The sequence below is a fragment of the Musa acuminata genome, chromosome BXJ2-10, assembly GCF_036884655.1.
Source record: "Musa acuminata AAA Group cultivar baxijiao chromosome BXJ2-10, Cavendish_Baxijiao_AAA, whole genome shotgun sequence".
Lineage (NCBI taxonomy): Eukaryota > Viridiplantae > Streptophyta > Magnoliopsida > Zingiberales > Musaceae > Musa > Musa acuminata.
This window is the reverse complement of record NC_088347.1, coordinates 18,006,597-18,034,174: the sequence shown is the minus strand read 5'-3', so window position 1 is coordinate 18,034,174 and position 27,578 is coordinate 18,006,597. Positions and strand designations below refer to the sequence as shown.

At 37.9% G+C, this 27,578-nt stretch overlaps 3 protein-coding genes across 3 annotated transcripts; all 3 read left to right on the top strand.

The window, feature by feature from the left end:
- Positions 1-11,066: 11,066 nt before the first annotated feature.
- Positions 11,067-16,658, top strand: LOC135624356 (uncharacterized). The gene is made up of 5 exons (XM_065127868.1): positions 11,067-11,659; positions 11,803-11,914; positions 13,672-13,786; positions 15,124-16,050; positions 16,165-16,658. Exons 1-5 carry the CDS (start codon positions 11,506-11,508, stop codon positions 16,408-16,410), a joined length of 1,554 nt encoding a protein of 517 aa, XP_064983940.1. The 5' UTR covers positions 11,067-11,505; the 3' UTR covers positions 16,411-16,658.
- An 837-nt stretch (positions 16,659-17,495) lies between these two features.
- LOC103999647 (nematode resistance protein-like HSPRO2) lies at positions 17,496-19,097 on the top strand. Its single transcript, XM_009421454.3, has one exon. The coding sequence runs from the start codon at positions 17,514-17,516 to the stop codon at positions 18,882-18,884; it is 1,371 nt and encodes a 456-aa protein (XP_009419729.2). The 5' UTR covers positions 17,496-17,513; the 3' UTR covers positions 18,885-19,097.
- A 10-nt stretch (positions 19,098-19,107) lies between these two features.
- LOC103999648 (peroxisomal nicotinamide adenine dinucleotide carrier) lies at positions 19,108-25,938 on the top strand. Its single transcript, XM_009421455.3, has 11 exons — positions 19,108-19,333; positions 19,416-19,493; positions 19,583-19,657; positions 21,183-21,313; positions 21,649-21,703; positions 22,071-22,181; positions 23,625-23,693; positions 23,762-23,869; positions 24,754-24,822; positions 24,967-25,021; positions 25,313-25,938. The coding sequence occupies exons 1-11, from the start codon at positions 19,253-19,255 to the stop codon at positions 25,513-25,515; spliced, it is 1,035 nt and encodes a 344-aa protein (XP_009419730.2). The 5' UTR covers positions 19,108-19,252; the 3' UTR covers positions 25,516-25,938.
- The last annotated feature ends 1,640 nt before the right edge of the window (positions 25,939-27,578 follow it).

Here is a 27,578-nt window from a genome sequence, read left to right as displayed (position 1 = left end):
ATATTTTTTTATTTTACTAAATAATTTAAAAATAACTCATGAAAAATAATCAAGAAATTTCAAAATAAAGTAAAGGAATGTTTGAGTTGTTTACCTCATTATCGAGAGTCATCAAAGCGAAGTTCGCCACTTCATCTTCATCGGTTTGCTCCTCGTCTTCAAATGCACTTGATTCGTCTGTAGTCATTTTGAGTGTCATTTTCTTCTTTTTAAGTTTATTTTTAATTTTTAATTATTATTTCATGAACTTTTTAAATTTTATAGTGAGAAGTTCAAAGTCATCATCACCACTTGAGCTTTCGCTCGCGTGGTCTTCTTAAGTTCTAAGTATCAAATCCTTCTTGTTCTTTGGAAGGTTGTTCTCTAGTTCGCCATGTGCCACATAAGTTATTTCATAGGTCATTAAAGACCCAATAAGTTCTTCAAGTGGTAAATTGTTCAAGTTCTTTGATTCTTGTATTGTCGTGATTTTTGAATCCCAATTTTTAGAAAGTGATCGTAAAACTTTATTCACAAGTTCAAGATTAAAAAAACTTTTACCAAGAGCTTTAAAACTATTGATGACATCTATAAAACGGGTGTACATTTCTCCAATAGTCTCGCTTGGTTCCATACAAAATAATTCAAAATCACACATTAAAATATTTAATTTAGAGTCTTTAACTCTACTAGTGCCTTCGTGTGTGATTTCAAATGTGTGTCAAATGTCAAAAGTCATTTCGCAAGTAGAAACCGATTGAATTTATTTTTGTCTAAGGCGCAAAATAGAGCATTCATAGCTCTAACATTTAAAAAAAAAGTTTCTTCTCCAAATCATTCTATTCATTCATTAGAGTATAAGGCTTTTAACAACCACTTTCAATAATATTTCATAAATTTAAATAAGCAAGAAAACTCTCATTCGAGTTTTCCAATAAGTGTAGTCCGTCCCATTGAATATAGGAGGATGAACGATAGAAAAACTCTATTGAAAGCCAAAAAGTGCTATTTCTCTTTGGTGTTAAACTAAATGAGAAAAATGTGTCTTTAATACCAAATATTAGGATCGAGTTGGTACTAAGAGGGGGGGGGGGGGGTGAATTAGTGCAACGGATAAAATTACATCAGTTCGAAAATCTTTCGTTCGATTAAAATCGATTTTGGAAAGATGTTAACTTAAAACATGTTCGTAAGAGTGTGCAGCTAATGTAATGAGGAAGTATGACAGTTTGCAATAAATGTAAATAGCAAAGTAGAAATGCAAACCAGATTTTATAGTGGTTCGGTCATCGTGACCTACATCTACTCCTGATTCCTCTTCCATCGAGGCCACTGGTATCCACTAACGATCTTCCTTCAATAGGCAAAGACCAAACTCCTTCTTACAACTCTATTATCCTTTTGATAGGCTTAGAAGAGAACTTTTACGCCCTCATTTACTCCTCTCTTAAACCACACTAACACTTAGAGTTTGAGAGGAGTTCACACAAGATTACAATAGTGTTTTCTTCCTTTTTTGCTCTTAATTATTGTATGAGTTAACCAAGGATGAGAGGGGTATTTATAGGTCTCAAGTGGATTCAAACTTGGAGCTTAAAAGTGTCTCATCCCGGGTTTTTCGGGTCCTGGCAGTACCACCAGCTGTGTTGGGCAGTACCACCGCTCAATTTAGCGGTACCACCGCCTGGTACCCTGCCACTGGGTGGTACCACTGCCCAGTCTGGGGTACCATTGCCTAACAATCTCTCGGAGATTATGTTTGGGCGGTACCATCGCCTAACACAGCCTCGGAGACTGTGCCACGATAATTGCACCTGTTGGGTCATTATTTGAGCCTTTTTCACTTGGCCTAACATAGCCCAAACTTGATCCCAACTGGCCCATAATTGAGTTGGCCCAATTCCAACCCAATTATGTGCTAACTATGAATTTTAAGGCATACACTAAGCAAATTGAGTATGGTTAGTTTAAGTTTCTTTCGACGAGCTTTCGGCGATCTTCCGACGATCTCTTGGTAATGTTCCAGCAGACTCCCAACAAGCTTCTAGACTTCACGACGATCTTCTTGGTGCTTTTCGACGAGTTTCTTTGGCAAGCTCTTGGACTTCTCGGTCAATTTCGATTAAACTTCCAAAGAACGTCCGGACTTCCGATGAACTCTTAAACTCCCAACGAAATCTCATTTTTGACTATGGGACTTCATTTTACTTTATGCCTTGATTGCTATCATAGTTAATCCTACACACTTAAAACCTACTTCGATATAGATAATTATTATAAAACTAATCAAATGTTGTCCGACATGTCATTGGTTCATCGGCGCTTTGTCCAAATCTTCGATGCATCGTCCTCTCTTGTAGCCTATTGCTCAATCGACTATTTGACTTCCACAACTCCGATATCCTTGGTGCAATTTCCATTCTTCTTGGCCTAATAACCGAACCCATGGCCCAAAGTTTTCTACCGATACATCGACCGATCCTCCGGTTCGACGCCCAATCTTCTTACATGTTCCACTCCAACCCAACATGATTTTTCCTACTTTAATTGTCTCTCCATGATCGAAGCTTCCTATGTCACTCAAAATGAAGATAAGATAAACACTATCAATTGGTTTCAACATCAAAATTCGAGATTCAACATTAATATCAAAAATAAGTTCAAGTCATGAGAGATCTATTTGATTAAGGGGTATTACAAGCCATGAATACCAAAAAAATCATATGAAATAAATAACTCTCAAGTCATGAATAACAAAGGATCACGATTCATTTTAATAAATCTCTTCTTTAGTAAATAGCAAAAAGAAAGAATCATAAGAGATCAAATAGTAAAAGATCTTAATTCATACAAAAGAAATCTCAAGTCATAAATATCAAGAAATCAAAAGAAAGATTATGATTCGTTTGGATAAATCTCCTCTTTAGTAAATAGTAAAAAAGAAAGAATAATATAAGATCAAAAAGTAAAAGTTTTTTAAGAGTATCATTAATACATTTAAGCTCAATTTGAGATTAAAAAAGTATTTGTATAAATATTTTTTAACGAAGAATAAGTTTGAATGTCTTTTAATGTATCTCTAATAATAAGCTTCTTAAGATGAGAATATGTATACTTCTATTCCTTAGGGAAGATTTCTTTGGAATAGATGTATCTAAGTTGCTTTGGAGAGGAGAATTATCATTTAAATTTAATTTATCAAATCCAAAATTATTTTCAAAATTATTTTTATAGTTCAAAATATTCATAAAAAATAATATAAATAGATATATCAATGACTAAGGATCTCTTATTGAAAACTCGATAAGCTTTAGAGATAGAAAAATTTTCAAGAAAAATGCATTCCTCTTATAAGTTCTTTATTTTCAATTTTTGCGATTGATTTCATGCTAGCATGTCCTAGTCTTTTATGCTAAAGCCATTTATCATCATTTAAAACTGAAAAATGAGTTTCGTCATGACAATCATCAAGATCATAACCATTATCGCTTCTTAAAACAATCATAGATTTATTTTTATGTGGTATCTCTATGATGCAAGTATTAGATTCAAATTTAATTTTATATCACTTATCACACAATTGACTAATACTTATTAAGTTATATTTTAAACCATCTACTAACAAAACATCTTCAATCAAAAGATTTGATTTGTTACCAATAATTTCAATACCAATGATTTTTCCTTTATTTATTATTATTTCAACTAGTGAGTTTCGAGAAGTGTGTTGGATTTCTGGTCATATGCCTTGAGCATCAACTATCAAGATATTATCTTTTGCTCCTAGCTCTTATTTGGAGACATACCTACAAAAAGGATAGATTTGTATAATATACATATTTAACTTTGGGTCCTTCATGGTTAGATATATTTTTCTTGACTTTTGGCATCAAATCATTTATGGTTCCTTTAGGAACCCAAACTAATTTATGAAAGTTATATTTTTTAAATGAATATGTATAAGCATAATGACTACATCATCTACAAAAATACATTTAACTTTAGGGGAAACATGTAATGTAGATCCTTTTACGAATATAGTTGGCTTTTGTTGAGTATTACTATTCATAAAGCTTATTCCTTCCTTTCTATGTACATAAAACCTTTGTTAGCAAAAATCATGTTTAATGATATATTTTTAATTTTAATTTTTTTAATGTTTGTTGTAATAATATATTTTTCTTTTTAAACAAGTCTAACTCTTCATGTTTAGTACAAGATGTTAATAAGCAATTGTTATACTCATTTTTCAAATTATCAAATTTATTAGAAAGAGATACATGATCCTTTTTTAGCAATTTATATTTTTTATTGATTGTTGTGAGTTCATCATATAAGTCATGAAATGCATCAAGTAATTCATTATAAGGTAAAGAAGTTTCAGTTGAGTCACATACCTTATCGCTGAAAACCATCAATGCGTAGTTTGCTACCTCATCTTCATCAGTTTGCTCTTCGTTTTCTGAAGCAATTGATTCATCCAAAGTTGTCTTGAATGATTTCTTCCTTTTTTATACTAGCACCTTCTTTTTCAATTGTGGACTTTCATTTTTAAAGCGTCCTGACCTTTTGCATTTATAACAAATAATTGTATCATTTTTAAGTTTATTTTTATTCTTGGATTCTTGTCTTATAGAATTTGTTTTGTTCCTTTTCATGAATTTTTAAAATTTTCTTGTGAGAAGTGCTAAGTCATCATCATCACTTGAGCTTTCGCTTGAGTGAATTTCTTTGGTTCTAAATGCAATATCCTTCATGTTCTTTGAAAGATATTTCTCATATTTATCATGTGTCTTGCAAGTCATTTCATAGGTCGTTAATAATCCTATGAGTTCTTCAAGAAAAAAGTTGTTCGAGTCCTTTGCTTCTTGAATTATAGTTACATTTGGATCCTAATTTTTTAGAAGAGATCTTAAAATTTTATTAATCAGTTCAAGATTAATATAACATTTATCAAGAGCTTTCAAACTATTGATAATATCCATAAAATGAGTGTATATATCACCAATGGTTTTGCTTGGCTTTATTCTAAATAATTCATAACTATATACCAAAAGATTAATCATAGATTCTTTTACTTTATTTGTATCTTGATGAGTAACTTCAAGTGTGTACCAAATATCATATGCAGTTTCACACGTAGAAACACGATTAAACTCATTTATGTCTAAAGCACAAAATAAAACATTCATGGCTTTAGCATTTCAAGAAAATATTTTCTTTTCAAGATCATTCCATTCATTTATTGGTTTAGAGGATTTTTGAAAAGCAAACTTAACAACATTCCATAGATCAAAATCTATATAAAGCAAAAAAATCTGCATTCATGTTTTCCAATATGTATAGTCCGTCCTATTAAACATAGGAGGATGAATGATAGAGTAACCCTCTTGATTACCTGAAAAAATCATTTAATCTCTCTAGGGTGTTAAACCAATTGAGAGAACTAGGTTCTTATACCAATTGTTAGGATTGTAAAGACACTGAGAGAGGGGATGAGGGTGAATTAGTACTTTCGAAATAAAATTCTGATTTGAAAGTTCTATCAATAAATCTGTATCAAAAATACATTTAACTTAGAATATGAGTAAGGGTAGTGAGCAACTAAATCAGTTAGTAATAGTAAGAAAAAAAGTATAAAGAGAAATACAAACCAATTTATAGTGGTTCGATTGTCCTGACCTATATCCACTCCAGATTCCTATTCCCTCAAGGCCACCGACTTTCCCTACTAATCTTCTTTTTAATGAGAAAATATCAACTATCCTTGTTATAACTCTTTCTCCTTTTCATAGGCTTAGGAGAGAACCTTCACACATCTCTTTTATAAGAAGACCTCACATCTCCCTTAAATGACTTCTAAACTCATAGAGGAAGAGACTTAACACTTTTCAAGAGAGTTTACATACTTAAAATCACAAGATAGATAAGAAAGCAAGAGTAGGGTATTTATAGACCCCAAATGGCTTCAAAAATAGAGTCAAAAATATAAATCCACAGGTTTTTAGGGTACTAGCGGTACTACCACCTACGTCAGGCGATACTACCACCTGATAGAGCCTAGGAACCAAGGCTCTAGCGATACCATCACCTACTTAGGTGATACCATCACTTAATAGTCTAGCGGTATCATCGCCTGCCTAGGCGGTACCACCGCCCAATCGAACTCTAGGTTATTGAATTGGCCTTTCAATAAGTCCAATTCAGCATTGATTCAAGCCTAATACACTCCTAATCAAGTTGGCATGATTATGTCTCAAAATTAACTCAATTAGAATCTAAATGACTTCAATCAAGACTCAACAACTCTACTTATAATCATGAAGCCTTCAGCACGTTGTCCAGCATGTCATCTGTTTATTCGACATTTCGTTTGAACCTTTGGCACATCGTCATTTCCTTCGGTATATTGTCCAATCTATCGGCATGTTGATCTCCCGCAACATCCAATCTTCTTGACGAAATACCTGATCCTTCTAGTCTGATGCCCAAACTCATGGCACAAAGTCCATCCTTTGGCACATTGACCAATCCTTTGGCCCGACGTCCAATCTCTAGCATGATGCTCTCTGGCCTAACGTATGATTATCTTGCTTTAATTATTTATCTTTCGATGGTTCATGTCCATGATCCAAGTTTCTCCTATGTCGTTTATCTTAAATGCTTATTAGACCATAAACTCATCAATTGATTTCATCATCAAAATCTAAAATTCAACAGTTTGATAGTGTCTTTTCCTCCTCTTGCCCGAGTTCAAGAAGTGTTGATATTGATGGTCTCAGGTGCACGTAAGGAAGTAAAGTTCAAACTTCCTCGTGAGCTAGGTAAAAGAATTGATGGAAAGCAACTTTAAGCAGGTGTAATATTCTCGTGTTAGGCCTCTTAATGTGGCCACGAAGGTGCGGCACATCAGAGCATCCAAAGTATCATACAACAACATTTTAGCACAAAAAAAGCTATAACGTGCTCCATAAGGTCGACACTACCATCGAATGCCTCTAATTATAAGAGGCAAAAGTCTATTAGAATTTATTCTTCCTGGATTTTCTAAGTGAATAGCAACAGACCCAAGGTGGGGTTAACCAACACTGCCCCTTTAGATTGTTGGAACTCTCATATCTTCTCTAAGCATCGGTCTATCTACCATAGTTGGATTCATAGAGAATCCTCTATCGAATCTGTTGATTGGGTCTTGGCTTCAGGCAAGGTAGAATAGTAGTACGGTATGCTAAATTCCATAATTAGGAGCCAAGCAATTCGATGGGTCTCGGGGGCTCCTAGGATGTTGACATCATGTTGGGTGGGGGAACCTTAATGGGTGCCAACGTCAATGGCAGTTGAGCCAGTGATTGCAGTTGAGCTAGTGGTGTTATATGTTGGGCTAATTGGGATAAAAGTATAGCAACAACCTATATTCTGCTTGTTAGCATTTGCACTTGCTGAATGGGGTTCAAGAACACCTCGGTATGGACGAGAAGGTAGCTCAGGGTCATCTCGAGGAGTTAAAGGCCTGAGTTGTTGAATAGACACTACTACCACATCGTTGTTTGCGTCAAAGTAGATATGTCCATATGCAGAAAGTGTGACTGCTGTCTCTCTTGAGTGAAAGTGTTATGGGTCAAGGGTAAAGCCTCCTCACTCAAGAATTCATTGAGAGGGTCGGCGGGCAAGCATTCTTATGACATCGAGCCCTCCTCCTTCTCCAAGAATGTTAATGAGAAATATTGTTGATGTCCTAGTCAGCCCAACGTGGTCTGGACCTATATACATAGGGTTGTTTGAGGTGCCTCCAAGGTAAAAACATTGGGCTCCCAAGTCGCCACCTGCATGAAGATCAACTTGATCCCTTCGACGCCTAACTTAATCCCTTTGATGCTCAATTTAGTAATTCGAGGGGTGTGAGTACAGAAGTAAATAGTTAAAAAAAAATAAGCCCCCTCTTTCCATTCTATTAGAAATAAGTTATTATATCTGATTATAAAGAGATAGAATATTCCATGAAATAATCTACAAGAAGACATCCTCTAACTGTCTCCCATTAGCCTCTTGTCCACATGGGCGATAAGGAGGGGAGGCGGTGGGGCAAAATCCGTAACTATTTACCTTGGACCCTTACCCGTATGGGCAAACAAGTGCATGGTGACCTTGTCTTCTCCTTTCACCCTGGACACTATTTGGTGGTTGTGTCTCAAACAACAATTGGTTAACAACATGCAGTGTGAAAGTGCATGTATATATTATGATATGTAGTGTGTAAGTGCATATATATGTTATGATATGAGACATAGAGATTCATAAATTTGTTATATTTTTTACATGTGTATATAAACATTTTAAATTATTTTGATATAGAAATTTACTTTTTCATTTTGCATATGTTATATTATAGGGTTATATTTGCTAAAGAAGTTATAGGATAAGATGTTTACTACTAAATATTTTTTATCGATTATTTTAAAATATGATGCAAGCTCACCTAAATAAAGTATAGGATGAGGTGTTTATTCTTATAGGCTTATACTTATCGCTTGATTACTTACTATATATCCTATTTTATTGACAAATATATTAGTATTACACCTAAGTGATAAAGTCGAGAAGTAAGCACTTGTGAGCCATGTAATGCAAATATAAACGATGATATGTAGGTATTTGTATATGTATAACCTTTGGACATATTGTACAGGTATATATATATTTTTGGTTATATATTATAATTATATATATGTATGGAAATCATTGTGTATAAAAGTAATTATATCATTTTGCATAGTGAATTAGTATATTTTACTTTTAAGATTATCTATTTTTTCACCATGCTTTTATTGATAATAATAAAAAAAATTAAAAAAGTGATATTTTACTTTAGTTAGTTATGTACGTACGATATAAGTAGGATTAGAGTTCAGTGTTACAATAATACTAACGACTTGATTGTAAAACACTTGTTAACTTTAAAAGAATTATGTTATATATAAATTCATCATGTATCTATTTTTTAGACAAATGATATGTTATAATTTTTAGTAATAAATTATTCGGGATTGTTAGAAGGTGTATAATAAATTTATGCTTGAATTTAGATTAACTTGTGGAATTATAATTTGATTTTAAATTATGAAGAATTTAAATTTTCAAATGTATCTATAGTATAAATTTCAATAATACCAATTCAAACTTTCATCACTCTATTATAACATGATTTTAATATTATTAGTAATATTTTTTATTTTTAAATAATTTTAGGATAATTAATTATTAAAACATAAAATTTATGTGAACAAGAATATTTTTATTCATTTTGGAGTGTAATAGAGCCAAATTCAACTAAATTATCTCAAACTTTTACAAATCTATTAGACATGGCTCAAGCATCATTAATAATATTTTTTTAAAAATTTAGATAATTTTATGATAATTAATTATTAAAATTTAGACTTTTTATATATTTTGTAAACGAATATATTTTAATTCATCTTAGAGTTTAATAGTATCAACTTTAACAAAATCATCTCAAGCTTTAAGACTTCTTCTAAAATATAATTATAATGAAGATTTTACTAATTCTTTCTATTTCGATGGATTTAGGATCGATTTTATAGAAATTAATATATTTTTTAATAGCTTAGTTGTTTTGGAGAACTTTTTTTAGGTAAATTGCGAGGAGGATAAGAAGTAAATGAGCAGAAAATAAAGAAGAAAGAGTAGAAAAAGACAAATGATGAGGAGATGGAGAGGGTTTTGATTTGGACTAATTTATTGACCAAATTGACTCAAATATCTTAGGAGAGTAAATATGTCATCCATGTCATTAGGAAAAAACAATCACGAGGGGACTCCATCCGCTAAAAAATAATTATGAGGATATTTTATTTAATAAATTATCAATAATAATTAGAATATGATATTATCAACACACCATAGAGTATTCAATAAGGTTTTACTGAAGTGTTATGGAAGACCGAGGTTACGTGTACAAGATTAAATATATCAAAATTCATACGTTAATAAGTCGATTAACTCATCATATTCTAATCAAACCATGGCAGTTGATATCAAAATACACATAATATTTCCCCCCCCCCCTCCCCCCCCTTTTTTTTTTATATGCATAATAATGTTATTGAAACCTCAAAATTTTGCCTTTTATCATTCTAGTTATCTTCACTGTCATTTTAGCTATGAGCACTAATCATCAAAAGATTATTACATTGCTTAATCATTTCCTTTTATTGTTCTCAGAACACTCCTACCATCAAACCAAGGGCCATTTTAGAAATTTAATCTTATTCAATCATAATTATATTATATTTATTGTATATATATATGTATATATACATATATACATATATACATATATATAAATATGCATGCAATGCAATGGATAAGTTCGATTGAGCTTGATTCCAATGGCCAAAGTAGCACTGGATGGTGAAATATTTACAACGCAGATGATGTCCCATGACAGACTGAGACGATGATAGTATATTCAAACCACCGGACATCATCTGACCCATCTCACCATCATGTCTCTTCTTGGAAGGCGAGGATCCTCTCCAAGCCCTATTTCAGATGGGACCGTCCAATCTCCATCGTCCGGTAATACGGGATCTCATCTTCTACCGGTGGGACCCAGATGGTCATTTTGAATGCGTCCCGACACAGAGACATCTGCCAAAGCTAACTGCGGCATCCGTACATTGGCCCCACGGCTGCGGCCAATCCCAATGCAGGTGAGGTCGGTTTCTTGAACGCTCGAAACAGCGGGAACAAACTGGAAAGTAGACCACGTGGGCCCGACACGACACGAGACGGTTAAGATGGAAACCGGTTTGGTTGGCGTGAGCTGATGGATCCGCGGGTGTGAGATGGGTGAAGTGAGGGGATGGTCTGCCTCGTGATTGGGGATAGAAAGGCCGGGCGTGATGAAACGTCCACGTGGCCCACGAAGCGTAGCCTTAACGAGACGCCGAGCTGCGACGACGCCCGGGTGGGTGGCACGGTGTGGTGTCCTCGCGGAGCAAAACCAACGCTAAAACCATGTCTCTTCGGCACCAGGATAAACCATGGCGAAACATGGAGTTAAATGGACCGCCTCCTCGCTGCGCTGAAAGCACACACTCGCCTCGCCCTCTCCCCGCTTCCACAACGGAGAGGCGAAGCTACTGTTTGCGTCACACTCCTCCTGCCCCTCTTCCTCGGCTTTCCCCTTTCCTCTCCGCTCGCCTCCCAGATCCGGGTTAGCTCGCCGTCCTCAACCCCAAATCCGGCGGTCATTCCGCGGGCATAGACGGAGGAGTTAGGTCTTCGCTGCCACCGCCTCCCTCTCTTTTTGTTGGGTCTTCTTGTCGCTGCTGCTCCGTCTCGACCGTTCTCGTTCCCCCTCATTCTGCTCATTTTCCGGGCTTAGTGCGGCGATCTACTCCTTTTCCTTCTTCATTTTGAGGGGTGGAGCTTGAATCGTGGGGCGATTTGAGTTGCTTGGAGAAAGTTGGGGTCTTTACGGTGAAGTCTGGGGAAATAAACATGAATCGGGGCTTTAGGGACGCGGCGGCGCCTAGGCGGGTAGTGACGAAAGAGGCGGACGAGGAGCTGGCACTCTTTCTCGAGATGCGGAAGCTGGAGAAGCAGCGGAACAATCTCCTCCTGCACAACGCCGGTGACCTCGATCCGCCATTCGGTAATGTCAGCTTTAGGCGTTCCTATTTTGAAAGAAAGACTCTTTTTTAACTTCCGTTCTCCATTGTTAGCCGCCGATACCCGGCAGCGATTACTTGTTATCAATGCGTTTACTTGGCCCCCCTTGTTCTTTCTGTATTGTAGGGTCTAAACCTGGGACCGCTCCCATATTCAAGGTCACCTCATCAGCACCGTCTCGGAAGACTGGAATCGACGACTTCCTAAATTCAGACAGCGATAAGAATGACTATGATTGGTACGCTCGCCATGTTCTTTTTTATATTTATCCCTTTTGCTTGTATCTACTGTATTGCTGTGTGATTGAAGTCATTGTCCTCTTGCTTCGGTGTCCAAGGGCGAAACTTGTTTTCTTTTTAGATAATGCCATCGCTGTAAACTTTGGGGTGTTAGGCTCACTCTGTGGCTAGTAAAGGAGACAAAAGTATTTTGCCTTGCAGTTTTAATAACCATTTTATGTCTACACATTCATTATGGTTTAAGGGAATGATATGGTAAGCTCCATCGTGCCATATATAGAGAGAAGTTGAAGGAGACGAAGGTCTTTTGTCTAACAGTTTTGGATAACCATTTTATGTCTACACATTCATTATGGGTTAAAGGGAATGATTTGGTAACTCCATTGTGCCATATATAGAGAGCAATTAAACTAGATAGAGGTCTTTTGTCTAACAGTTTTGGATAACCATTTTATGTCTAGACATTCATTATGGGTTTAAAGGAATGATATGGTAAGCTCCATTGTGCCATATATAGAGAGCAGTTGCTGCTGTTGGACATTGTCAATACATGGTATTTGGTTGGTTTGTTAAAATGAAAGACTGTTCTTTAAGAGTTACAAATCTTGGAATCTAAAGATGTAAATGACTTTGTTTGCTTGGAATCTCAAATGCCTTCTATCATACTCCTACAATTTTCATTATTTTCAATTTTTTATGCTTCTTTCACAATTCTTATTTCCCTCGCTAGGTAACTATTTAGTAACAATTTCAAAGCCCCAGACCCTATCATACCATAATATTTCTTAATATATTATTAACAATAGTTGACTACATTGTTAAATTGCTATTCTATGGCAATTACAAAGCCCCAAACTGTATCATACTATACAATGCCATATTTCTTAATATATTGTTCGCAATGGCTGACCACATTGTTAAACATAACTAATTTTGTGTCCTATTTATTTGATTTGATTTTTTTTTTTTGCTTCCTGTCTCTTTTATATTATTTACGTAGTTCCATGGATAACAATTATATAATTGATCCATATTAACTCTTGCAAGTTGTGATATTTTATCCTAGATCTCAAACGTCCATTGACACCATGCTACAAGAGGGAATGGAGGACTTACCTAAAAGGATGTTGTGTCAAATCTTCAACTATTGACAGCTCATCTAAAAGCTTAAACTGATAGATGATATAGAGTTATTTCATTTGTATGCTCACACCTGCTCACATATGAGAAAGCAATATGGCCTGAGTGTCGATTGACTAACACTAATCCATCTTAAGTCTATGATTGAGGACCTCCTGCTCCAATATAAAATTTCCAATTCACCTAAAAACTTAAGCTAATAGATGAAACAAAATTCATCATTTAAATTTTGACATGGTGAATCTCTGAATACTGAGGACAGGATCTTAGAGAATAGAGATGACCTCGGTGTCAGGCCTGCAGATCAGAGTGTGACTGCATTGCCCTAATTTACAGTCGACTCATTATTTCATGCTTCTGATATAACTATACACTTAATTTACTGGTTTATTTTGATGAATGGGATGATGGGTAATATGTCATTCGACAGAATTACTCAAGGTTGATGATGAAGAAGGTTATCAAAATATCATTTATTGTGATATGTAGATATCAGCCCTCCCATATAGAAAATACAGAAACCTATATCAGTTTCATATATATATATATATATATATATATATATAAACTGCCTGATTATTACTTGTTTACCTTTTCTGATGAGAGAGATTTTCAGGCTTCTCACACCACCAGGTACTCCACTTTTTCCGTCTCTGGAGACTGAATCCAAAAGAACTCCTATTGGCAGCACTGTGACTCCTAAAGCTCGCCCCACTGTGCTGAAATCTAGGGTAAGCTGATCGATTTCATTTTAAGCTTGTACATTACATGTAGTGTGCCCATGTTAATATATATTTCAACCATTGATTTCTCTGATGCATATCCTTGTATTACCATCGCATATGTAAATACAATAGTCTTCAATGGTGCATGTTGCATGGTCAATTATTCATGGTCATTCTCTCTTTGTTTTTGTTTGGTTGAGGGATCTCACCTCTATGGAAAATAATGGCAAAGAAAGATGTTTGGACCCGCTTCAAATAATTAATATATTGTTGGCTTAAAATTTTATGTCATGCTAGTAGAGAAATGGCACTCAGTCAAAACTAAAAATGTTTTTCTTAAGGGATCAATCAGTCAAAACTAAAAATGTTTTTCTTAAGGGATCAACAAATTAAAAATCTAGGTGTCTATACTTGAGCAGTTCTATCAATGAGTAAGCTTTTTAGGGGTCAGAGATCAAAAGCAGTCCACTTTGTTGTCTAACTTTAAATAATTCATCTACAGCTTTGCTAGAGTGACTTAATTTCACTTTAGTGAATATGTATTCATAATTCCTGCTTCTTGTCCAAGAAACTACTGGCTCCATTTGGAAATGTACTATTCTTCATTGTTCTCAATTTTGGATGTACCATGATTTTCAGATCACCCATCCAAATTCCATGCAGTCTAGTAGTGTATACTCAAGTTTTGTATGGATGTAAGGGGTTGCAAAATTTGTTTAGTTTGCAAGAATAATCTGTGGCATATCTAGTTCTTATGTGACTCTCTAACATATATAGTCTTCTTAACTAATATCTAAGCCTAATAACTTTTCTAACCATTTAAGATCAATCAGAATGCTTCTACAATGTAATTTAGTACTTGTCTTTTATGTTTAATAGTCTTTTAGAAAGTTATGCAACTCTTGGACAATCACCTGCCATCTATTTTGTTCTGCCTTCTGTATGATAAACAAATAAATATTAAAACTGGCTTTCATCTGATATTTATTTTTTCAAATTTCTCTATATATTTGACCAAATCAATTTCATCCACTTTTTTTACATCAATTGCCATGATCAGTAGTATGCTTAGTTATTGGCCATATGTCTCTATTTGCATTTACTGCTGAACTATGATTGTGAATAAAACTGTTTGATTCACTACCAAGCAATTTGTTGTCTATTATTCACCTGTTATGTCCAACCATTTTGCCAGTGGAACTTTTATTCTTCCGCTACATTGAAGTATGTTTTATGGTTATATTTTATATATGTGTTTTATATGCATTTTTTGTACGATAAGCTCATTGATGCATTTCCTAAATTTGACAGTGTTCTTCTGCAATCTAATACTATATTTTCAGTTGGCAAATGCTTCAGACCCTTCGAGAAGCACACTGGTACCGAGGCAACCAGCATCATCATCTGGCTTGAATTCTGGTGTGGGAACTCGCAGACCATCATCGTCTGGTGGTCCTACTCATAGTTCGTCAAGACCTGCAACACCGACTGGGCGCTCTACAATACCTGCTGTTTCAAAACCTACCAGACCTTCTACTCCGCCTTCTCGAACTACAGTACCTGCAAAGTCATCGGCGCCTCAGCCACGATCATCAACACCTGTTAGATCTTCTACACCAACATCTAGGCCATCTGTACTGGCAGCCAGCAAGCCTTCATCAAGGTCAGCTACCCCTACAAGACGACCTTCTGCACCATCTACTGTACCTTCCAGTTCAGCTCCATCAAGTCGATCATCTTCTGTAACAAGGTCAGGTCCAACAATATCTAAAAGTTCGGCGCCATCACATGGGACCTCTCCAATCACAAAACCTAGACCACTGAAAGCCTCAGACATCCCTGGTTTTTCTCTTGATGCACCCCCAAACTTAAGGACATCATTGCCTGAGAGGCCCTCCTCAGCTACTCGGGGTAGACCTGGAGCACCCAGCAGTCGATCGTCATCTGTTGAGCCTGGGCCAAGTATCAGACCAAGGAGGCAGTCTTGCTCTCCATCCAGAGGAAGGGCTCCAAATGGCAACGTCAAAGGCAGTTCAGTTCCACCGCCAAGCAGGCAACACTCAAATGGCGGTGACAAATTGAACCCAGTTGTCATCGGAAATAAGATGGTTGAACGCATAGTGAACATGAGGAGACTTGCACCTCCAAAGCAAGATGACCATCGATCAACCCATAACAACCTCTCTGGCAAGTCTTCTCTTTCACCAGATAGCACTGGCTTCGGGAGGACACTATCAAAAAAATCACTGGATATGGCATTGAGGCATATGGTATTGTATTTTATCTTTCATATCTTTCAATGTCCGCCTACCAGATCATACTTGTTATCCGAGATCGCTTTCCATTTCTTCTTATCAATGTTCAAATTCCTGAACTAAATGCAGGATATAAGACGTAGTGTTCCCAACAGCTTGCGGCCACTGATGGCAAATATTCCTGCATCATCTGCGTTTGGTGTGAGGTCAGGACCCACAAGAAGCAGGGCAATTAGTGTATCAGACTCTCCTCTTGCCACAAGCAGCACAGCCAGTTCGGAACAAAGTGTCAATAACAACATAATCTGTCTCGAAATTGAAGATGATCTTACCAGTGAAAAGGAGGCAGGTGCCCCGCTGCTGTATCCAATGTGAGATGACTAAAAATTTACCTCCCGACTACATATGTGCAATCTAGGTGAATACATTGTCTCCCTTATGAAATCTTATTGGAGTAGCTGAGGAAGGCCTGTTTTGGGACAACCCGATAATATAATCTGCTTTCTATGTCGGATTGTATTTATGGCACAACCATATTACTCATATCAATCCTCTCTAAATGTGTCCCAAGTAATTGTTCAGCAATCTCTCTTGCAGTATTTGTGATATTTAGCTTGTTTTAAGCCTTGTGTTAGGCCTTTTGTTCTAATAGTCATACGCTTCTTTGGCTGGTATTGCTGTTTGTCTGGAGAAGTTTGCTTCTTCCTACGTAAGTATGGTTCCTCATTGCCGCTTCTCGATGCGTTGGAAATGTCGCGTGGAAACCAACTGCTTCCTAACCTGGACCCACACTACAACCACATCGCCCGAGTCAAACGGCCGGTCAACGTCGAAGTCGCCGAACCCGCGGGCCGACATCTCACTTCTCCTGCGTCTTCCTTCTTCCATTGGTTGGCCTGCAATTGTACCCCAAGATTCACGTCACGGGGCCCCGCGTGCTCACGTGCGTTGTCCCCCAACCGCCGTGACGTGCGGCTGAAACGGCTAACGAGTCGATCGAGTCTAAACGTTTCCGCCGTCATCGAATCCTCCGCGAGTTCCAGAACGGCGGCTGGTCGGTTACCTCTAGTACTGTCGTGGATAACTATAACGTGTATATCACATTAAGCCATTATCCCTCGTATACGAAGTAAATGAACTCCTCCATATCCAATATAATCTAAAAAGCTGGCACATTACACCCACGCAGATCCCAGCTTTGTGATTGGAGGCAGATATTTGTTCGCTTTAGGCCATGCCAACCGCCTCCAATCACAGGACTGGTACATCAGCGGGTGGAATGTACGTTAAGGGGCAGGGAACATCCTTGTTTGGATAAGCTTCCATCCGCCCTCATCGACTCGGTCTAACACTTATCCCACGCGTCTTCCATGGCCCCACCACCATCCTTCCATATCTGACGGAGAAACATCCTTCTGTCTATATATATCTCTGTTTCTTACCTCCTCGAAAGGAAAGAATCGACTGCAGCAGCGAAGATGGCAGCGTCCGAGATCTCCTCGAGGTCATCCCCGGCATCTGATTCGAAGTCCCACCCGGCGACGATCCCCGCACCTCCGCTCATCAACGATGCCTCCGCCACTGCCGCTTATGAGCACTACCTCCGCTTACCCGAGCTCGCCAAGCTCTGGAGCTCCGAGAACTTCTCACAGTGGAGCAACGAGTCCGTCATCAAGCCGCCCCTGCAGGCCCTGGAGATCACCTTCCGGTTCATCTCGCTTGTGCTCTCTGACTCCCGGCCCTACGCCAACCACCGGGAGTGGAAGCGGCGGCTGCAGTCCCTTGCCGCGCACCAGGTCGAGCTCATCGCCACGTTGTGCGAGGAGGATGGAGGCGGCGCACCCGTCGCCGATCTTCGATCATGCAAGGGGCTCCTGTCCCGGGACAGGAGCTCGCAGGAGGTGTGGAAGACCCCCGGCACGACGAGCGTGGTGAGCCGCACGAGCGAGGCGAGCCTGCTGCCGAGGCTCGCGACGTGGGAGAAGTCCGCTGACGTGGCGTCCGTCATCCTATTCCAGATCGAGAGCCAGATGCAGCGGTGCCCGTTTACGCTTGGGTTGGGCGAGCCCAACCTCGCAGGGAAGCCCACGCTCGAGTACGATCTCGTCGTCCGTCCGTTGGCCCTTCACGCCCTGAAGAGGAGCCCCGGCGGGTCAAACGAGCCCAGAAACCACGAAGACCAGGCGCTCTGCACGATCCATCAGATCCTCGAGTCGTGGCTCTACGCCGCCCGCCTGCTCCTGGCCCGAATCGAGCGGAGGATACAGGGGAAGGAGTGGGCGCAGGCCGCAAGCGATTGCTGGCTTCTCGAGCGCGTGTGGAAGCTGCTCTCGGAGGCGGATGACCTCCACATGCTGATAGATCCCGACGACTTCCTCCAGCTCAAGAGCAAACTGGTCATCACCACCGATTCGGAGGCGTACTGCTTCCGCTCGGCGGCCCTGGTCCAGGTGACGAGCTCGTGCAAGGACCTGAAGCAAAGGGTGCCGTCGATCCTGGGGGTGGAGGCGGACCCCAACGGTGGACCTCGGGTGCAGGACGCAGCCATGAGGCTGTTCCACGGCCGGCGGAGGGGGGATGGCGACAACCCCGGCAAGATCGACCTCCTGCAGGCGTTGCAGGCGGTGGAGGTGGCGCTGAGGAGATTCTTCTTCGCCTACCGGCAACTGGTGGCAGCGGTGATGGGGAGCCTAGAGGCGAGCGGCAACCGAGCCGTGTACGTGCCGTGGGAATCGCTGGATCCGGCGTCGCAGTTGTTCTTGGAGCCGCCCTATTTCCCGAGCTTGGACGCGGCCAAGACGTTCCTGGGAGATTTCTGGCAGCAGCAGCAGAAGCCAAAGCGGCGTTGACAAGCGGTCGGGTCGGTTGGACGAGCTTGGAATTTTGACCAAAATGTGTGAGGCGACTCAATAGACAGATTCTATACGTTTTTGTGGAAATTGTACTTATACGTACCTTCTCCGTACGTATCCATAGGTTAAGCAAGACCATAAACATGTAAAATCGTGAACCCAATCTCCTATCAATTTAATTTTGACTCATGAAGTCAACAATTGAACCAACTAATTAAGGACGGTATGAGCAGGGCGCGGTGCTTCCGCTTCCATCCTTGCGTGTACGGCGTTACCACCTTCCCTTCCCCTCCTCACCATTCCCGGTATAGCTCTCCCCTTTCTCTGGCTCGGACTCTTGAGCGAGCCGGCCGGAAGGGAAGGGGATGTCGGACGCGCTCATCAACGGCCTGGCCGGCGCCGGCGGCGGGATCGTCGCTCAGCTCATCACTTACCCCTTGCTGACCGTACTCGTCCCTCTTCTCTTGATACGTTCCTCCTGACCTCCACCATGGATTTGCTCTCTCATGTGTGCTGGATTCGCGGCAGGTGAACACACGCCAGCAGACCGAGCGCGATCCGTCCAGGTCCGCCGTGGGAGATGGGGCCGTGCGTCAGATGCTGGAGGTAGGTGTGTAGGCGGATCGCATGCCGTCGTTGTTCTGCGTTTTCTTTTTGGGGGCCTGAGTTGGTGGCGGTGATCGTGTCGATCGCAGGTGGTGAAGCAGGAGGGATGGGGGCGGCTCTATGGCGGTCTCGCGCCTTCTCTCGTCGGCACGGCCGCTTCCCAGGTACCTTGGCCCCACCCCCCCCTTTGTTTCCTCCGCCCCCTCGCTCCTCTTTCTTCCTTCCTTGTTTGGTCGCGCCCAGCCCATCCGCCCCCGTCCTTGTCGACCACATTTGGTTGGACGTTTCTTTGGTAAAGCGGCTTCCTGCGTCCGGTACTCTAACCTGGCTGTGCCTAATTAGGTCAAATTGCATTTTTGGTAGGCATGATCCAGCTCTTTCGTCAATTTGTTCATCTCTTGTTTGTTGACAGCGTGACTTGCAGCCTTGAACGAAGTGATACTTGGAATGCAGGATGTTGCTAAATACCTCGTGTTAGATGAGAGAAATTTACAGAAATTGACCTGTAATAACATTAGCCACTAACCCATTACAGAAATCAAGTTATTGTATTTGCTGAGATCGTGATATGATATATGCTCTTGCCGAAAATTATTTTACAACAAAATATTTGGAATTCTTTGTTTACGTTGCTGTTCTTCATACCACGTCTCCAATGACATGAAGCAAGATCTTCTTACTACCTGTAACTTACTAAGATCAGTCTAGTACACTAGGCTCGCATGGCATGAAGAAGCAACCATTAGTTCTCTTTGGAAATATGAATCAACTTGTTAATGAAAGAAAATGTGATTCTCGATAGTGTGTGTTTGGTAGAGATGGAGCCTCGGTAGATGCTGCTCTAATTGAAGTCTGATATTTTTACAATTTAAAAGCTTTAGAACACCTTGGAGATCCTTGTGATATGCAATTTGAACTGCTTTATATCACCTTGAAGATGATTGTGTCACGGGACCTGATGAGAAATTTCGTTTTGATCTTTGATCCAGATGGTGATTTGCCTGGATCACACACAAGCTACAAAATTTTAAACTGTCATCCAAAAAATGCCATTACTGGACGAAGTGGATCAATAGTTGCAAGCTGTGACAGCATATCTTTAACACAATATAATAGTCTCTTGTTCTCCTTATTTTCTTCAGCATTGTCTTTTTACCCTGTAATTTATATAATTGAATGCCATTCATTGTTTTTTGAATTTGAGCTTTGGTTATTTGCAAAAAAAATGTCAATTTCCCTTTATGTCTAAAATGTTGGCTAATAGAAAATTTTCTTGTATCAATGGATTGCTGTAGAGGCATTGCTTGAGTTAATCCCTTTGTATTTGGTAGCAGAACTTTTAAAGAACCTTGTCTCTGTAGAATTATTCCAATTTAAGTGGTCACTTTGACTGTATTTGACTTTGACTTGAACCAGTTATAATATGTTGTCTGATAAATCAGAAAAGATTTTCTGAAAGAGCCATCCTCATTCTACTTTATACCTTCACAAGAATGATTTTGGATGATTATGAAGTCAACTGAGAACTTGTCTAAGCAATGAGGCAACAGTATGCTCTCAGGATTGTTCCCTTTGTCTTATTCATCCTGCTGCTAGATTATCGTTTCATTATTTACTTCAACGCATTTAACTCTATTGGACTCTTTGCCACACGAGGCATCTGTATCAAAATTTGTATTTCTTGTACAGGGTGTTTATTACTATTTCTATCAAATATTTAGGGACAGAGCAGAAAGATCAGCTCAAGATCACTGGAGAAAAGGCATTGGTGATGGATCTGTAGGCATGTTTCAGTCACTTGTTGTTGCTGCACTTGCAGGGTGATTAACTATGACACTTTTTTCTTATTTATAACTTTCGATCTAATACCTGGGTGAGATATTCTTATGCTGTGCCCCACCAAATGTTCCTTAATATATTTTGGCTATATTGCTGTAGTTCCAAAGGTATGAAGTTCTTGTGCTTCCATGTACCTGTGTATTTTCTAATGAAATTAATACCAGATGGGCAAAAAAAAAAAGAAACGAGAAGAGTTAGTTCTTATGAGTGGCCAAATAAAGGGCCCTTCTAAAATTGGTGCTAGCCTTCAACATAATTGATTATTTAGAGGTACAACTGGCTGTTTACTAATTGCCTGCCATTATCATGGTTGCAGATGTGTAAATGTTCTATTGACAAATCCTATATGGGTAGTAGTTACACGTATGCAGGTACAGACACTGGTTTTTGCTGGTTTGTTCATTGTAGTGTCTACTTTTCCAGCACTTATATGTATGTATATATGTATATATATGTATGTATATGTGTATATATATATATATATATATATATGTATATATATATATATGATGTATATATGTATAAATATATATATGTATATATATATATATGATGTATATATGTATAAATATATATATGTATATATATATATGTATATACATATGTATATATATATATACATATTTATATATATATATATCGCAGCCCAGGTCACCTCAATAGTGTGAAATAGTTACCGAGAATTGCTTCCTCTACTTGTTGACCTGATTTTACGTGCTAATTTCTGACATTCTGCAGACTCACAAGAAGACAAGCAATGGACCACCTATTCATGCTCTATCATGTCTTCGGGAGGAGGCAGTTAATCTTGCAGTGGTTGAGCATCAGCCATGCAGAACCAGCCATGTGGTAGATGCACTCGTGAATATATGTTGGTTGTCCATATATATGAGCTTTTTACTCCTTTCCAATCCATATTAGGACATACTACCAAATATTACTGTCTTGTGCAATTATGAAAAAACTAATTGTAGTAGTATCAGATGCTTTCCCCATGAACGAATGGGTTGTTTTCTGAAAGTTGTAACTTATAATTACATTCTGCATTGTGTAGAATGGATGACAAATCTTTTCACTTAAGGTCTTTAATACTAGAACAGCATATGTGCTTTGCATGTGAAGAATAGTAGAAAGTAGGAAAAGGCAGATAAACCATCTATGCTGCAGCCTGCATAGGCTTCAGCAAGGACCAATCATGTTATATATGAAGGTCCTTCTTGAAAAGTACTAGCTCTAGGAGTATCATGGCACTCATTTCTGACTTGAATTTATGAGATGAGCCACAAATACCATGACAAAGATCTTGTGAAAGTTGGATACAAATAAGTGTAATTTATTGGAAAGAGCTCCAATTGTGCTGAAGAACCCAAATTTATAGATCAGATCTAACATCTAAGACCACAATATGATTCAAGATTCAATAACATTGGCAAACCCTTAGACACCTGCTATTATGACATTAGCCATCATAAAACTGAGTGGTTGTACTTAAAATGTTAGACTGATGCACCTTGAAGTCCAGGGTACAATGGAACAAGCTGACTCCTGGATGATCTGCTGAGGATGGTTCTACCTTCTATGATATGCCACTACGCCATGCTGAAAACTTAGTTAATGGAAAATGTTTATGAAAATCACTATGGGTAATGATGTTGGTTCTGATATATGAAACTCGTCAAATTGACATCTTCATAAACTGCACTCAAGACCATTATCAAATAATAATACAGCTGTCTTTTTTAGTGATAGATGATAACAACTTTCTTTAGGAAGTACACTTTATAACATACTGAGAATATTTCTTTAAGGTACAAAAATTGTTCTAGAGAAAGGAAATTTTCTCCTAAATGGAAGTATTTGCATAACTAGCTTATAAGACTACTGGCTGCTCTGAGTAATTATTCTTTTCTTGCTTTGGAGGTTTGAAGTGCTATATATATATATATATATATATATATATGTATATGTATGTATATACATATGTATATGTATGTATATACATATGTATATGTATGTATATACATATGTATATGTATGTATATACATATGTATATGTATGTATATACATATGTATATGTATGTATATACATATATATATATATCTGTGTGTGTATGTATGTATGTATATATATACATACATACATACATATATATAGAGAGAGAGAGAGACAGAGAGAGAGAGAAGTTATTCAAATTTTCTTGTACTTCACAAGTTTCTCTTCTTTCACATCTTTCTATTATTTCATTTCAGTTTCATCAATTTCATTTACTGGAGAAAATGTTCTGATTCAGGTTCAAGAACTCTACAATGAAGCTGGATTGTGGGGCTTTTGGAAGGGAGTAGTTCCTACTCTTATAATGGTTAGTGGAACATAAGCAGATTTTGGAATTTTTATTGATGAGTTCTTAACATGAGCATTCATTTTTAGGTTAGCAATCCTTCTATCCAGTTCATGTTATATGAAACTCTACTAAAGAAGATCAAGAGAAGACGTTCTTTAAACACAAAAGGTGCTGAAGGATTTACTGCTCATGAGGTAGTGAAACTTCAGATTGTTCATATGTTGATTCATAAAAGTATTCATTTTGGTAAATGGTCTCTGTTCACGTGTTCTTTGTTTCATTTCAGTTAAGTCTTTGTTCTGTTATTTTAATTTACCCTGACTCTAGTGGGCATGTCCTTGTGTAGCACTTTTTTTCCAAGAAGTTTGCTTCATTTATTGTATTAGTTACCTAGCTTTGTCCTGAACATAACCTATATGTATTCAGGCAAAGTTTGATAGATGTGGACATCCTCATACTGGGGGCAAATTCTTAAAACCTTTCTATGTTTGTGCATGTCCTTGTCGAAACTGATACTTGTCATTTGGTGTCCAACACGAGTTAAATAATTGAAAACATGTTAGGGCACATGTATCACCTACAATTATGACATTTATGTAGGGTACTTAAATCATCTGGATAAAGTTTCTAGGCATGTTGGATACGAATAATGTATATGGAATTTGGACTTTATGTCCTTCAATAAAACGAGTTATTTTTTCTTAAAGAGTTTGGATATTGGATTGAAGTATTTGGTGAACATTTGTTTTGTTTCATAAGTTACTGCAGTGAGCTAAATTGTTTATCTTGTAGGATATATAATCCTATAGCTGTATATAGAAAACATAAAACTAGTTATCAGTTGATTGCATGTTGTGCCCTGCTTTTTAAAGAATTTTCATCACGTATGTTGATACCATATCATGTCTGTCTTTCTTTCCATGAGTCGCACACATTTGGCTGGTGGCTGTTCCTTGTGTGTATTCAGAATCACACATACGAGGACACAGATATTGCTATACTGTGGATGATGTTCAGATTTTGTCTTCTTGATTAATCAGTCTTATGAATGCATTGACGTTGTAAATAACCTATACAGATTTTTCTTCTTGGAGCTGTTGCCAAACTTGGAGCTACCATCATTACGTATCCCATGTTAGTAGTGAAGGTAATGTATCTCTCTGATCCATTTATGTTGTCCAACTGCTTATTGTCTGTGATGATCAAACTTGTAATATTCTTTAGCAGCCTTTAGTCTCTTTCATATGGTTGGCGATATAGTTCGGTAACATGCTGTTTTGTTCCTCTCCAGGCGAGGCTGCAAGTAAAACAAGGATTTCATGATGACAAGAGGCGTCAATATACAGGTCTTTATTTCATTACTAATTTCATTTCTTACTTTTTGGCATGCTATACTTTCAGTGACCCGTTGATGAAATACTCACCTCGGTGTGAATATCCTGAGTTCCATTTCTATACGGTTGTCCCCTTTCTCTTGCATTGTTCTTATAGAGAACATTTTTTGTGGGGTAAGTAACTTGAGGTCCAATTTTCCATTGGATTTTGTAGGCGAACCCATTGGTGATCGGCAATAAATCTGACTACCTGTTTGCTTTGCTTCCGAGTTTAATCACCTCTCCATATATTACGTTTTGCAGGTACATATGATGCTATCACAAAAATGATACACTACGAAGGTCTTTCGGGTCTTTATAAAGGAATGGGCACAAAAATAGTGCAGAGTGTATTTGCTGCAGCAGTTCTGTTTACGGTTAAGGAGGAGCTGGTAAAAGCAGCTCGAGTGCTGGTAACGGGAGAGCTCAGACGGATCAACAATTCAAGGATGAAAACACCATCTTAATGGCCTTTATTCCCTGCTTTTATGTTCCATTAGTTGCAGGAGTCGTGATATTAAGGCAGTAGATTATGATGCCCCTTCAATCACAGACGTAGTACATAAGGAACAAGCTGTCTGGCCCTTGATGAGACTTGGAAATGTATGTGATCAATCGTAGTAATAATCGATGAACATTGTAAAAGGGATTTAAATGTTGAAATCGATAGCATCCGCTGACATTTTCTTCGGATGCATGGCGGGGCGGTTGTAGCCTGAAGCCCCACCAGGTTGAGACATTCTTCCATCAGATTTGAGATATGCTGCGAAAAGAAGATTGAATTGTAGTCAGATTCATGTGTAGATCTGAGAAAACTTGGCATGTATTCATTTTAAATCAATTCTGAATATCTTGTAATCATATTTGATATGTATGCTTGGAATTATTCACTCTAGGGAGTTCTTCCGTGGTACATCTAATGAGTTTGTCCTTATTGTCTGTAACCCAAAGACATCTCTTAGGATGGAAGACTCTTCTTCTTGTGAGGCTTTGGTGCCTCGGATGGCTTTGGTCCCTGAAAAAAGGGCCTTTATATATAGGTTAAAGTTGGGGCCGATCGCACGTATTAGATTCATAAACGCCAAAGAAGAGTAGAAAAGAAGGTTCCAATATTTACTCTTAATCCAAGCAATAAGTTCGGCCCAATTGCACATATTATAATTTACCACAGAAAAAGTCTCTTTTTACGCTTTTTTATTTTACGGAAAACGTAACTCATTTTTAGAATTTTCTAATTATATATATATATATATATATATCTTCACTCACATATCCCTTTACTTTTTATTTTATTCCTTTTCCTATAGACCGGTCCATAGGATAAATTGATCCAATTATAATATTTTCAATAATACCAAAAAAAAACTACAACAAAATGTAAAAAACACTATAAATATGTTGTTTTTATAAAATTTATATAAAATCATTATGTTACAGAATTTTTGTATTGCTTTATAATTGTTTTTTTAGTATTGCTGAATACATCATAATATGGTGTTTTTATACTGTGGCTGATATATAAAAAAAAAAAGATATATGTTAAATCAGGAATGTTATAGGTATTATTAGGTTAAAAAAAATGAAGGTATTTTCCAAGAAAAACTTCAAAAAAAATTCGGGAATTCGACCTATTAGATTTATAATCCAAAAGAACAGTAGAAAACAGAAGAAAAAAAAAACAAATATCCTTTTTGAACGATATTCATAGTTTTAACATTTAAAAACAATATTTTTTTTATAAAAAAATATTCTATTCATTCATTGATTAAGATGTTTTTGAAAACCAAACTTAACAACGTTTCATAGATCAAAATTTATATAAAATAAGTAAAATCTATATTTATGTTTTTATAGTCCATTCTATCGAATATAGAAGCGTTAGTGTGATCTTTAATTATGAGAAAAAGCTATTTAATCTTTTTTATTATAAAATAATTATTTATTCTGAGTTACAAAACTTGCTTTCGGTACCATCGTGTCAAACCAATCAACAAGTGCGACAGAAACAGGGCGGGTGGTGTGCAGGAGGCTGACAACTCCGTGTTTCCATCTGAACCAAAGCGATCGCCGTCATCATCATCGGCCTCAAAAGTCAGAGTGGGTGCATTTGATTGGTGCAGGACATACCAAGGAACAGCTGTGAGCAAGAGAACAAGACATGGGTGTTGCCAAGAATAAAGCGGCTGCACCGTGACATGCTTGCGGTCCTAATCGACGCAGCGGGCACATCAGAAAACCCCAAGCGTGGTGGAGTGGAACGAAGCCCTCGCTTTCTTCCACGAAAGACCGCGGCATATCCGCCAAAAGGAAGTGGATGGGTGTGTCAATCATCTCCCTCGCAAAAAAAGGCTTGCTTGATCAGACAATACACTCGCGCATCGTTGTCTTAATCCATTTTTCTCGATTCGGCTATCAACTAACTATTTGGCTCTTTTAATTTATTTTAATAATGTGTGATTATTCTTTCATTTTTTATTTTTTTTTCATTTTTTTTTCATTTGATATGAGTATTTTTTTAATAATTATGATC